At 49.3% G+C, this 14,003-nt stretch overlaps 1 protein-coding gene across 1 annotated transcript; it reads right to left on the reverse strand.

The window, feature by feature from the left end:
- Nucleotides 1-10,485: 10,485 nt before the first annotated feature.
- LOC135711086 (uncharacterized) lies at nucleotides 10,486-12,024 on the reverse strand. Its single transcript, XM_065233827.1, has one exon. It carries the CDS (start codon nucleotides 12,022-12,024, stop codon nucleotides 10,486-10,488), a length of 1,539 nt encoding a protein of 512 aa, XP_065089899.1.
- Between the last annotated feature and the right edge of the window lie 1,979 nt (nucleotides 12,025-14,003).

Raw genomic sequence — 14,003 nt, forward strand, 5'->3', positions numbered from 1 at the left:
AGTATTCTTTTCAGTTAAGTATTTAGAGTGAACAGAAAAAGAACCATTGTATACGCTTCTTTTTTCCCTGACCGGAGGGGGATATGTTACCGGCGGGTAACATTTTGTTTTCCATCATTAGATGTGGGGAGTAGGGTAAATAAAATTGTTAGTGTAGCTAACGGTCGATTTGAAGTGGGGGCGATCAACGCCCGACGGTGTGGATCGCGTGTGTCGTCTGATAGCAGTAGGTAGCTGATAGTGCTCTACGCTACCTACGATCGTGGGCGGATGGAGAGGATCGCAAACGACTGGCCGAAGCAGAACGGAGGAGAGAGATCCCGACTGAGCGACGAGTCAGTAAGTGACGAGCCTCTGCCGAGGACGAATGAAATTTGGCGAAAAGCCAGACGTTTTCGGGATCAAAACCCCCGTTTCGACAAAAAGTGATTCAGCAACTGTGCTTGTCGGGTCGTCACCGAAGCGCCTAGCAAGAATTGGCCTCTCGTTGCCGTGAAAGCGCGGGCTGTTAGTTCCAGGAGCAATTCGACCAGTGTGGCCGCGTCGGCCTCTGCTGGCTCCGGGCGACCCCACAACCAAGGTCACATCGCCGTAGCCAGGCTTCCCGGCGGTTCAAGAACACGCCCTGCTGGTTCGCTATCCACCAGGCTATCATCACTCATGGTACAGCGTCGGCGGTCGACGACGCCGAATAGTGATCAAGCGCAGTTGAGCGCTGGGTCCATAGCCGCTACCATCGTCGCATCCATCACTGCCACCAACGCTGCAAGAATCGCTTCCCTTCCTGGCGACCGCCCGATCACCGTCTAGAGCAGCACTACCGCCCGTCATCCCGCCCGAGCTGCCAACCTCGGTATTCTTCAGCCACGTTGGGCCGAGATCCAACCATCACCCGATTTCTGCACCGCCCCCACTACCATCACTGGCCGAATAAAGCGTAAGGTAACCAAATTCGCATTTTTCTAGGTCCCCTCACATCCGAAAGGTCTCCCTCGCCCAAACGCCCTGAGACCCGGAACCTTTGTGGCTTTGTGTGCCCACCCTGGAAGCTACCGTCGGCTCTAGACCAGTAGCTTGGGGTCTTGGCTGTTCTCCTTATGCTCGAAAACTGCATTTACGGTCTTAACACCCTTAATCTGGGACCACACTTCAGATGTAAGGGCTGATGCTTCAGGACTGTAGCACAACGTTCCAGCTGTCGTTGCGTCATTAGCGAAACTACATTCGCGCATCCTCGCTAATCCATTCCTATGTACTAAATTAGTTGGTTGCCATCCCAACAAGTTTTCATTTGCAACCCCTCCTTCGGGGATCCAAGCTTCAGGGAGTGGGATCCAATTGGCTGCTCCTCCTTCCTGGTTAAAATGTAACGTGGCATTAATAAATCCTTTCGTTACGTATGGGCTCCAATTCGCCTCATAAACATTGTGGTTTTCAGCGGTAATCTGTCCAAACGTACCGCTGCTGCACGTATCCTCGATGGGCCCCTGTGGTATCGAGACCGACGGCAGGTTCAAAAACACTTTGTCTCCGGTTGGAGTCAGTGTCTGGCCAATGGAATTTAGGTATTCGAAAATTGGCTTTGGAATAAGCATATCCTTCGCACGGATAGCCTCCAGTGCATCCTGCTTATTCGTCAAGGATGGATGGGCTAGATCATTCCTCTGAATGGACATGATTCTAGCATTCAATAAAACGGCCATGGAATGTTGGAACACAGGGAACGGGCACATTTGGTCCAAACGCGATTCCAAGGTGCGCGAGTGGTCGTATGTTGCACGGAGTACAGTCGAAAAACTGGCAAAATCGTAGTTCTGGCACACTGTATGCCGAACCGGGACTGCACCCAAGACTTCTCCTGTGTATAAGTCCTCATCCTGAGGCTCTGTCTGAGTAGTAGAACGGCCAGGTATTTTCTCAGCTGGTTTACCTGGTCCCTTTTGCTTTGGATTCTTTCGCTGGTTTTGACGCCATTTTGGCTCACTAGCTTGGAGCTTAGTGCCTGGCTCAGCAATCCTTTCCCACTGGTCTCCAGTGTCGGTATTTCTACTCTCATTGAACGTATTCATTCGTTCGTAATCCCGACGCGATAGCGCTCGACGATTATTATTGTTGGTCCGAGCAGGAGGTGTTCCGTCCATATCTCTTCCCCGAGTTTGACCTCGATTGTACGCCATAATAGCAGAAGTATTCTTTTCAGTTAAGTATTTAGAGTGAACAGAAAAAGAACCATTGTATACGCTTCTTTTTTCCCTGACCGGAGGGGGATATGTTACCGGCGGGTAACATTTTGTTTTCCATCATTAGATGTGGGGAGTAGGGTAAATAAAATTGTTAGTGTAGCTAACGGTCGATTTGAAGTGGGGGCGATCAACGCCCGACGGTGTGGATCGCGTGTGTCGTCTGATAGCAGTAGGTAGCTGATAGTGCTCTACGCTACCTACGATCGTGGGCGGATGGAGAGGATCGCAAACGACTGGCCGAAGCAGAACGGAGGAGAGAGATCCCGACTGAGCGACGAGTCAGTAAGTGACGAGCCTCTGCCGAGGACGAATGAAATTTGGCGAAAAGCCAGACGTTTTCGGGATCAAAACCCCCGTTTCGACAAAAAGTGATTCAGCAACTGTGCTTGTCGGGTCGTCACCGAAGCGCCTAGCAAGAATTGGCCTCTCGTTGCCGTGAAAGCGCGGGCTGTTAGTTCCAGGAGCAATTCGACCAGTGTGGCCGCGTCGGCCTCTGCTGGCTCCGGGCGACCCCACAACCAAGGTCACATCGCCGTAGCCAGGCTTCCCGGCGGTTCAAGAACACGCCCTGCTGGTTCGCTATCCACCAGCCTATCATCACTCATGGTACAGCGTCGGCGGTCGACGACGCCGAATAGTGAACAAGCGCAGTTGAGCGCTGGGTCCATAGCCGCTACCATCGTCGCATCCATCACTGCCACCAACGCTGCAAGAATCGCTTCCCTTCCTGGCGACCGCCCGATCACCGTCTAGAGCAGCACTACCGCCCGTCATCCCGCCCGAGCTGCCAACCTCGGTATTCTTCAGCCACGTTGGGCCGAGATCCAACCATCACCCGATTTCTGCACCGCCCCCACTACCATCACTGGCCGAATAAAGCGTAAGGTAACCAAATTCGCATTTTTCTAGGTCCCCTCACATCCGAAAGGTCTCCCTCGCCCAAACGCCCTGAGACCCGGAACCTTTGTGGCTTTGTGTGCCCACCCTGGAAGCTACCGTCGGCTCTAGACCAGTAGCTTGGGGTCTTGGCTGTTCTCCTTATGCTCGAAAACTGCATTTACGGTCTTAACACCCTTAATCTGGGACCACACTTCAGATGTAAGGGCTGATGCTTCAGGACTGTAGCACAACGTTCCAGCTGTCGTTGCGTCATTAGCGAAACTACATTCGCGCATCCTCGCTAATCCATTCCTATGTACTAAATTAGTTGGTTGCCATCCCAACAAGTTTTCATTTGCAACCCCTCCTTCGGGGATCCAAGCTTCAGGGAGTGGGATCCAATTGGCTGCTCCTCCTTCCTGGTTAAAATGTAACGTGGCATTAATAAATCCTTTCGTTACGTATGGGCTCCAATTCGCCTCATAAACATTGTGGTTTTCAGCGGTAATCTGTCCAAACGTACCGCTGCTGCACGTATCCTCGATGGGCCCCTGTGGTATCGAGACCGACGGCAGGTTCAAAAACACTTTGTCTCCGGTTGGAGTCAGTGTCTGGCCAATGGAATTTAGGTATTCGAAAATTGGCTTTGGAATAAGCATATCCTTCGCACGGATAGCCTCCAGTGCATCCTGCTTATTCGTCAAGGATGGATGGGCTAGATCATTCCTCTGAATGGACATGATTCTAGCATTCAATAAAACGGCCATGGAATGTTGGAACACAGGGAACGGGCACATTTGGTCCAAACGCGATTCCAAGGTGCGCGAGTGGTCGTATGTTGCACGGAGTACAGTCGAAAAACTGGCAAAATCGTAGTTCTGGCACACTGTATGCCGAACCGGGACTGCACCCAAGACTTCTCCTGTGTATAAGTCCTCATCCTGAGGCTCTGTCTGAGTAGTAGAACGGCCAGGTATTTTCTCAGCTGGTTTACCTGGTCCCTTTTGCTTTGGATTCTTTCGCTGGTTTTGACGCCATTTTGGCTCACTAGCTTGGAGCTTAGTGCCTGGCTCAGCAATCCTTTCCCACTGGTCTCCAGTGTCGGTATTTCTACTCTCATTGAACGTATTCATTCGTTCGTAATCCCGACGCGATAGCGCTCGACGATTATTATTGTTGGTCCGAGCAGGAGGTGTTCCGTCCATATCTCTTCCCCGAGTTTGACCTCGATTGTACGCCATAATAGCAGAAGTATTCTTTTCAGTTAAGTATTTAGAGTGAACAGAAAAAGAACCATTGTATACGCTTCTTTTTTCCCTGACCGGAGGGGGATATGTTACCGGCGGGTAACATTTTGTTTTCCATCATTAGATGTGGGGAGTAGGGTAAATAAAATTGTTAGTGTAGCTAACGGTCGATTTGAAGTGGGGGCGATCAACGCCCGACGGTGTGGATCGCGTGTGTCGTCTGATAGCAGTAGGTAGCTGATAGTGCTCTACGCTACCTACGATCGTGGGCGGATGGAGAGGATCGCAAACGACTGGCCGAAGCAGAACGGAGGAGAGAGATCCCGACTGAGCGACGAGTCAGTAAGTGACGAGCCTCTGCCGAGGACGAATGAAATTTGGCGAAAAGCCAGACGTTTTCGGGATCAAAACCCCCGTTTCGACAAAAAGTGATTCAGCAACTGTGCTTGTCGGGTCGTCACCGAAGCGCCTAGCAAGAATTGGCCTCTCGTTGCCGTGAAAGCGCGGGCTGTTAGTTCCAGGAGCAATTCGACCAGTGTGGCCGCGTCGGCCTCTGCTGGCTCCGGGCGACCCCACAACCAAGGTCACATCGCCGTAGCCAGGCTTCCCGGCGGTTCAAGAACACGCCCTGCTGGTTCGCTATCCACCAGGCTATCATCACTCATGGTACAGCGTCGGCGGTCGACGACGCCGAATAGTGAACAAGCGCAGTTGAGCGCTGGGTCCATAGCCGCTACCATCGTCGCATCCATCACTGCCACCAACGCTGCAAGAATCGCTTCCCTTCCTGGCGACCGCCCGATCACCGTCTAGAGCAGCACTACCGCCCGTCATCCCGCCCGAGCTGCCAACCTCGGTATTCTTCAGCCACGTTGGGCCGAGATCCAACCATCACCCGATTTCTGCACCGCCCCCACTACCATCACTGGCCGAATAAAGCGTAAGGTAACCAAATTCGCATTTTTCTAGGTCCCCTCACATCCGAAAGGTCTCCCTCGCCCAAACGCCCTGAGACCCGGAACCTTTGTGGCTTTGTGTGCCCACCCTGGAAGCTACCGTCGGCTCTAGACCAGTAGCTTGGGGTCTTGGCTGTTCTCCTTATGCTCGAAAACTGCATTTACGGTCTTAACACCCTTAATCTGGGACCACACTTCAGATGTAAGGGCTGATGCTTCAGGACTGTAGCACAACGTTCCAGCTGTCGTTGCGTCATTAGCGAAACTACATTCGCGCATCCTCGCTAATCCATTCCTATGTACTAAATTAGTTGGTTGCCATCCCAACAAGTTTTCATTTGCAACCCCTCCTTCGGGGATCCAAGCTTCAGGGAGTGGGATCCAATTGGCTGCTCCTCCTTCCTGGTTAAAATGTAACGTGGCATTAATAAATCCTTTCGTTACGTATGGGCTCCAATTCGCCTCATAAACATTGTGGTTTTCAGCGGTAATCTGTCCAAACGTACCGCTGCTGCACGTATCCTCGATGGGCCCCTGTGGTATCGAGACCGACGGCAGGTTCAAAAACACTTTGTCTCCGGTTGGAGTCAGTGTCTGGCCAATGGAATTTAGGTATTCGAAAATTGGCTTTGGAATAAGCATATCCTTCGCACGGATAGCCTCCAGTGCATCCTGCTTATTCGTCAAGGATGGATGGGCTAGATCATTCCTCTGAATGGACATGATTCTAGCATTCAATAAAACGGCCATGGAATGTTGGAACACAGGGAACGGGCACATTTGGTCCAAACGCGATTCCAAGGTGCGCGAGTGGTCGTATGTTGCACGGAGTACAGTCGAAAAACTGGCAAAATCGTAGTTCTGGCACACTGTATGCCGAACCGGGACTGCACCCAAGACTTCTCCTGTGTATAAGTCCTCATCCTGAGGCTCTGTCTGAGTAGTAGAACGGCCAGGTATTTTCTCAGCTGGTTTACCTGGTCCCTTTTGCTTTGGATTCTTTCGCTGGTTTTGACGCCATTTTGGCTCACTAGCTTGGAGCTTAGTGCCTGGCTCAGCAATCCTTTCCCACTGGTCTCCAGTGTCGGTATTTCTACTCTCATTGAACGTATTCATTCGTTCGTAATCCCGACGCGATAGCGCTCGACGATTATTATTGTTGGTCCGAGCAGGAGGTGTTCCGTCCATATCTCTTCCCCGAGTTTGACCTCGATTGTACGCCATAATAGCAGAAGTATTCTTTTCAGTTAAGTATTTAGAGTGAACAGAAAAAGAACCATTGTATACGCTTCTTTTTTCCCTGACCGGAGGGGGATATGTTACCGGCGGGTAACATTTTGTTTTCCATCATTAGATGTGGGGAGTAGGGTAAATAAAATTGTTAGTGTAGCTAACGGTCGATTTGAAGTGGGGGCGATCAACGCCCGACGGTGTGGATCGCGTGTGTCGTCTGATAGCAGTAGGTAGCGTAGAGCACTATCAGCTACCTACTGCTATCAGACAACACACGCGATCCACACCGTCGGGCGTTGATCGCCCCCACTTCAAATCGACCGTTAGCTACACTAACAATTTTATTTACCCTACTCCCCACATCTAATGATGGAAAACAAAATGTTACCCGCCGGTAACAGGGCTATCGTTCTATTCACATTTCCCTATCGAGTGGTGCCCTTCGCTCTACGCACGGTTCAAGTGCACGCTTAGCGCGCTGCATGCTATGATGCCCCTTTAAACGGAGAAGCGGCAGAGAAAGTAAAAGTCTATTCTTATCGGCATGCATTCGTACTGTACGTACGGTTGCCTTACTAGGCATGGGCTTGCGGTTTTGCTTGCCGGCGCAAGGCTGAGCAGTACACGTGTGTATCTATGCCGTCCTTTGGTTTGTGCTACCTCGGTCGTAACATGGATTGACTTTCGTCACCATGCGCCGTTTATTTGGGTGCAGTACCAGCAGGACCTCTTCCGAGCAACGGCTTGCCTTTGGTTTCTTTTGCCTTTTTTTTAAATAATAATTTCTTGCTTGCGCAGGGCCGTATCCACCACACGCCCTATCCGAATGAAATTTAAAAATTTATTCAACAGAATTGGCGACCGTGACAGGACTAAGAATCATTTTATTACTTCTCTCTTATGCTAACTTAATTTTTTTTTTTTTTTTTTTTTTTTTTTTTTTTTTTCCGATATCAGTTCATTTTATCAGGCACTTACTATCGCTTCCCTTTTTGTTCTGCAAACCGGCAACGACGACGATGACGACTACGTTCTCGTCGTTACAGCACGGCGACTCACTTAGGGCTTCACAGCATCTACGGTCATCTTGAGGCCGTTGTAGGCCCAGTTTAAGTCCTCGATGAGGCCTGCCGACCTTATCCTCAGGGCAGCTCCTGCTGCCAGGTTGTATACCGCTTCAAAGATTGCACGCTTCGCGGCCATCACTTCCACAGATAGTTTTTTGTCTCTACGGGAAATTCGTTCCCAAAACTTTTTTTTCGCGTTCAAATTGCTCTATCGCTTGAGCAACTATAAAGAAATCGATACTGTCCACATGTTCAATGTTTTTTTTTTTTTTAATTTTTGTTCACTTTGTCTTTTACGGTTCGCCTTTTTTTTTCTTCCATGCGCACTCGTGGGGTGGTGGTTTATTGTAAATTTCAGCTTCCACTGGACTTTAGCCGCACTTCCAATAGCACTTCGTAAGATTTCCCAGCAGTGGCTTCAAATATTTTTCCTTGCACTTGAATATCGGTCAAAGTTTTGTCAATTTACTTATTGAGAGGAGTCCGTCTTCAAACCCTAAACTTGCGCATTCACACGGCGTGCCGCCCTCTCGGCAACGCGCTCAGTGTTGTGGCGGTTGATCTTCGCTACTCCTTTGAAAATCAAATAGCCAGCGGCAAAGACCGCCATGGCACACAGAGCCACTGTTTGGGTTGTATGATGTCCACACTGGGGCTGTGGCTGTCCCCCACTCGCGGCGGCTGGTGCGGCGACGATTTCGTCCGCACTGAACCAACCCATATTGTCACTCGCGGTTTCGTTTGATTACTAAATTTTTTCCACTGTTTTCACTAATTTAACGACCATCTATCAGGCTTGGCTGTTGTAATTGTAGTTTATTGGCCTGTTAATCACAGAAACTTTCTTTTCGCGACCGGTTGGTTTTCTGCCGCATCGCATCGCAGTGCACTCGCTGTTCGAACTCGATCAAACACACTTTGTGTTCGTCATTAATTATCACTTTTCGTCGCGGCGGCGGTAGCGTTCAATTAACGGCACACAATTTGCAGCACTCATCTACTGTTCCTTAGAGCTCCTGGCAAGATCGCCATGAAAAGTTGTCCCTCTATCTGTTAGTATTAGCCACTTGGCTTTCGGTATGATAAAATGAACTCAACTGCTCGCCTCCGTGTCAGAACTAAGAATCATTTTATTACTTCTCTCTTATGCTAACTTAATGGCGATCCTGCCCTTTCTGCTGGATCAGCACAAACTGCGTTCGCTGCCCGAGTGGCGTGATCGCGTTTATGCTGATCTTTTTGTTTACATACATTTTATCGTCCGTCTGCGCATTGCTTGCGCAGGGCCGTATCCACCACAGCTGCACTCTGCTTGGACCAAAGAACAGGATTATAACCTGTTCGGGTCTGAAACCCGTGGGTGGGCCAGTGGTTTACAGCTTCTGCGTAAGTGTTGCGAGCCTCTACACTCAAGGGTGCCAAATCGGGTTGGTATCCCAGCAAGTTCGGGGTGGGATTACCGTTTTGTGGCGTCATGTTGTCCGGAAGCGGGGTGTAAACGATACGCCCATTAATGGGCTCGTTCATGAGAAGAGCGTTAACAGTACGCCTAGTCACTAGAGGTGAGATGCTAGTCTCATAAGAGTTATGAGAGTCAGCTTCTGGTAGTCCAAAGTCACCTCCATCACACCTTGCTCTTTTCTTTTTCGGGACAACGGCCAAAGGAACGTTGGGGGCGTAAGAGTACCCTGTCTTGTCCTGAAACGTTCCAAGACCCTTCAACCAGTCGTGAACTTCGGTTGGAATTAGGACCGTATCGGAGTTGAGCAATTCCTCCATTTCCTTAATCTTAAGGTCCTCTTCTGCATGGCTCCAAGTGGAGGCCTGTCTGGTTTCGTGTGCCACTCGTTGAACGTGGAGATGGTATAACTGGGTCATGTTGTGGACGAATACTGCCTGTGGCAGTACATCTGACATGCGACCATCAAGTTTCGTCATCTTTCGGTGGCTCTGTTCGACCACGTTCAGATATCCTTCAGCCGTGAAGTTGTACAAAGCAAAATCACGATCTGGAATCATACCAGTCAGGGTTGGTACCGTATACCTTAGCTCGTCCGAAGGGGGAGACTGCTCTTTGGCTACGTACTTGGTCGCTGGGTCTGCAGGTGGGCCAGCTTTCTCTTCCTTCTTTTGGAACGGCTTATGTCCGTGGGAACGTCGGACACCTTTGCCACTCCGGTTTGTGGCTGGGGGATTCGAGTACTTATGTCGCATCCATAGGTCGCTGGTTCAGATCCGGCTCGAAGGACCAAGTGTTGCGAAGACGGCGAAACTTGAAACCAAATTCTATGAATTTATTCCGTATTGATGGAAACAATTATAAAATTCCTGCGAAAGAAACTCTTATAAACAATGTTAACATTTTTGTTATTTTTACCTTACTATTAGCGTTTCTAGTCTCGTAGTTTTCTCGCGCAACAATTGTTCTAATGTCCTACTTGTCCTCTTTTTTTTACTCCTCCTCCATTAACGTGGACTGTTCTCATAGGTTTTCCTCCACCTTTTCGTCTAGACAAAGTAGAATACGAGGTAGAATAACATATAATTTTCACTCATCTCTCATTACCTAAAATCTCACCTAGATTAAGCTTTATCGAGAGGCACTAAGTTAAATTAGGTTTAAGAATAAATTCACTTTAGCTCATAGGAATTAAACTAGTATAAGTATTTTAATTTCACTTTTGAAGCAATAGAATTTAATTTAATCTGAAACCTTTCACCTTCCGCGATGGCTATTTGTTTACGATTATCTTCTTTTTTCGTCCACGTATTGTTTATCCTTGGTATCGCAGCCGATCCCTTCGCCAGCGCCAGGTGTGGCGCGCAGTGATGCAGCGTCGAATGGGGGCACCGACACTCTTTACCGACGGGGCGTAGTCAACACTCCCCCCGGAATGCGCGAAGGATCATCCGATAGCGTATTCGTCCTAACGCCTACGTCGAGCACAGCCAATGAAATGGCCGGGCGCTCGTATATTCCACCAGACGCTGTTTGTACTGTCGCCGACCGTACCTGTCCGTCTGGAGCCTGATGCGTAGCAATAACTCTTCCCTTAGGCCAGCAGTTTCTGGATAGCTTCGCGTCAACGATCACCACAGTATCACCGACAGTAATTGGAGTCGCTGGAGTGAACCACTTCGTTCTTCGCGTAAGACAGGGTAGATAGTCTCGTACCCACTGCTTCCAGAACTTGTCAGCCATAACTTGTGACTGGATCCAGCAGTTCCTCCGTAGGATGGGATTATCGTTGAACGGAACCCATGATCTGAGGCCGTTTGCTGACCCTAGCAGGAAGTGGTTGGGTGTCAAAACGGGTGACTCGTCATCTTCTACGGGAAGGTCCGTTAATGGTCGAGAGTTGACGATGTTTTCAACCTCCACCATCGCATTCTGCAACACTTCGTCGGTCGGTAGTCTGCTAGGTTGTACCTTAGCTAGGTTTTGCTTCACGCTACGGATCTGCCTTTCCCATGCTCCACCCATGTGTGGTGAAACCGGTGGAATAAATGTCCACTGGGTACGACTCGTAGTGAATTCGCTGGCCAGTCTGTTTTGATCGAGTAGCTCGATTGCCACCTTTAGTTCCTTGCTGGTGGCCTGGAAGTTGGTCCCACGGTCGCTGTAGATCACAGCAGGAACTCCTCTCCTAGCCATGACGTTTCGGATTGCCATTACGCAGGAGTCGGTGGTCAGTGTGTGAGCGATCTGCAAGTGGATGGCGCGTGTGGTCAGACAGGTCGCGAGAACCCCCCACCGTTTTTCAGAATGTCGGCCCACCGATACTAATATTGGACCGAAATAATCCACCCCCATGTAGGTGAAAGGACGACTGAATGCAGCCAGGCGTGACTGCGGAAGATCGCCCATCATCGGAGGACGTGGTTTCGCTAGGTCATTCTTGCACTGCTGACAGTCTTTCCGAACAGCGTTGTAGGTCGCTTTCAGCCGAGGAATGCGGTACCGTTGCAGGAGCTCGTTGACAATCGTTGCGTGGTTCTGGTGGTTGAACCGCTCGTGGGCCTCAGCTATGATTAGTCGGGTGACTTGATGATGACGAGGAAGAATAATGGGTTCAGCAGCATCACGATCGACGAATGCGCACGCCTTCGTTCGACCTCGGAATCGGGCAACTCCGTTTTCGTCCAAGAAAGCGGTACGAAAGAGTGGGTTGTTTCGAATGATCCTTCCTTGGGTGCTCGTTTGGTGATATCCCGCTGCCAGCGTGGCGATCTCGTCCGCGTAACCTTCGGACTGTGCTAGGCGGAACAAGTAGTTTTCAGCTCTAGCCAGTTCCTGCTGAGTCAGCGACCCATTGACACGTTGTTCCTTTCTTGTGGACCGCTTCAGGTTGTGAACGTACCGGAGGACGTATGTTCGCGACGCGCGTGTCACGTTCATCAGACGAAGCCGAAGGGGCTTCGTCCTTTATTATTATTTTTCGAGAGGAACTCGCAATCCGCGAAGGATCACGCGGCGAACTTTCGGCGTGCGGTTATTCACAGACCAGACCGGAGGAAGGGGTTCGAATGCCTCACGGAGGATCCTAATCGAATTGGTAGGTTTCGACTGGCTTCGAGCTCGTCGTTCCAACAGCAGGAACCGATACCACTTGAAGCGAGATTCGCCTACTTTCGAACAGGATTCCTTAGGACTTGGCTGAGTGCTCTACGGTTGGGATATGGTTGGACGGTAGCTGCCCAGCTCAGATGGGGGCAGTAGCGCGATTCCAACAGATACACCAGCGGTAAACCTGATCAGCCTAGTCGGGGAGTGCCCAAACTCTGAAACGGGTTCCGACCAATAAAGGTGCTCGGCCGGTACTTGCCCAGCTCAGATGGGGGCAGTAGCGTCGATTCCGAGGAAACTCTTATTGGAAACGGATTACCGCGAGAGAGTTTGATAGGCTGGAGGCGAAGAGTGTTATTGAGGTGATATGTAGGAGTAAGGGTGGACCTGGCGACAAGTCCGTACACTTGGATAGGATAGTGAAAACTGAATATATTTTGGTTGTATCAAAACGCTTTTATAGCGTCCCTTAGACCTAAGTTTTGGGCGTCGGTGCCCACGTACGCATGTGCGTCTATCTTCCCGCACAGGGGTTCTAGACGCACTTTCTTCCTAATTCTAGATTTCCCTTGGTCACGCATCCTAGTAGGGGAACGTTTTCATTTTTAACTTTTATGACCCAAGTTCTCGCGCCTCGCTGGTGCATGTAAATTACTTTAAATCAATCCGCACCAGGCTTCCTGTTTACATTGGCCCGCTCCCCAGATCTAGCCTATAGCTTGGATGCGTACGCATGCATCGCTGCCTATCTAGGCCTAAGTGCATTTTTCCATTGATTTTGCTCTCTGCGGTGGAACCGTCGCTAGCTCGGTTTTATTGCCCTTTGTGTTTTTGGAAGGATGCCGAACGCAAGATTGTCCCTTGGGACGATTTCATTGCTTTCTATTAATGCTTCAACTATCCTTCCCAAGACTGGTTCTATTACGATAATTCGTTTATCTTGGCGTTGTTACGCATCTTTTTAGGGAACCAGATTTTATTACCTTTGCGCCAGGCTCGCATTGCCGGGCGCACCGAGCTCCATGCGACCGATTCATTACCATTCCATTCACATAGCACGCGGACTGCCTTGGCATCGAGCGTCTAATACACCGCAGCGCTGCACGCATTGCAGGGCTGCATATGGTTCACCGTGGAGCGAAGAAAGTGGAAAGTAAATGCGTACTGATTCTATATGCGTCAGCCAGATCTGGCGGTGTGGCATGTTTACTTCTCGTTTACGAGGCGTGAGTTAGGGTAGGTTTGGTCTTGACTTTGTGCTTCTTGCACCTCTCTTAGACAAATTTCTTGCTTTCGCTTATTTCCCGTACGAGGGCGGTGACCTATCGTGGGAACTTGAAAATGCATAATGAATTGCGATATTTTACGTTGCATCTGCAACATCCCGGGCCTCGTAATTCTTACTAGATTTACTAATCTAAATCATATGTTAATATTGCAATTTTTCATTATTGGGATGTTACATTGCTCCGAGTGTTTAAATTCCATGTTTTACATTTCAGTGTTTGATCTTGTATGTAGTCATTAATTTTTCTAATATGTTTATAATTTTCCGTACTTTCGTACTGCTTTTACTGATCATGATATATAATTTTCGTAACTCTAATTGAGTTGATTTATATGTCTTTGTACTTCTACGTATTTGTATGCTTGATATATATCTGTTTTGTTTTTATGTTTATATCATGTCTTGATAATTCTTTCATGTTGAATCGGCTCGGTTTTGAAATGCCGATTCTGGTGCAATGTTGTCTAGTTGATTCGTCATCTCGTTGTTGTCGGCATTCACTACTGGATGTGAATGTTGGTTT

This window comes from Ochlerotatus camptorhynchus, unplaced genomic scaffold (assembly GCF_037179485.1).
Source record: "Ochlerotatus camptorhynchus isolate MF236.1 unplaced genomic scaffold, CSIRO-AGI_Acam_v1.1 ptg000418l, whole genome shotgun sequence".
Classification (NCBI taxonomy): Eukaryota; Metazoa; Arthropoda; class Insecta; order Diptera; family Culicidae; genus Ochlerotatus; species Ochlerotatus camptorhynchus.

Bases quoted from the DNA above. Each gene is read 5' to 3' on its own strand.
- LOC135711086 (XM_065233827.1), bottom strand. From the start codon at position 12,024: ATGAACGTGACACGCGCGTCGCGAACATACGTCCTCCGGTACGTTCAC.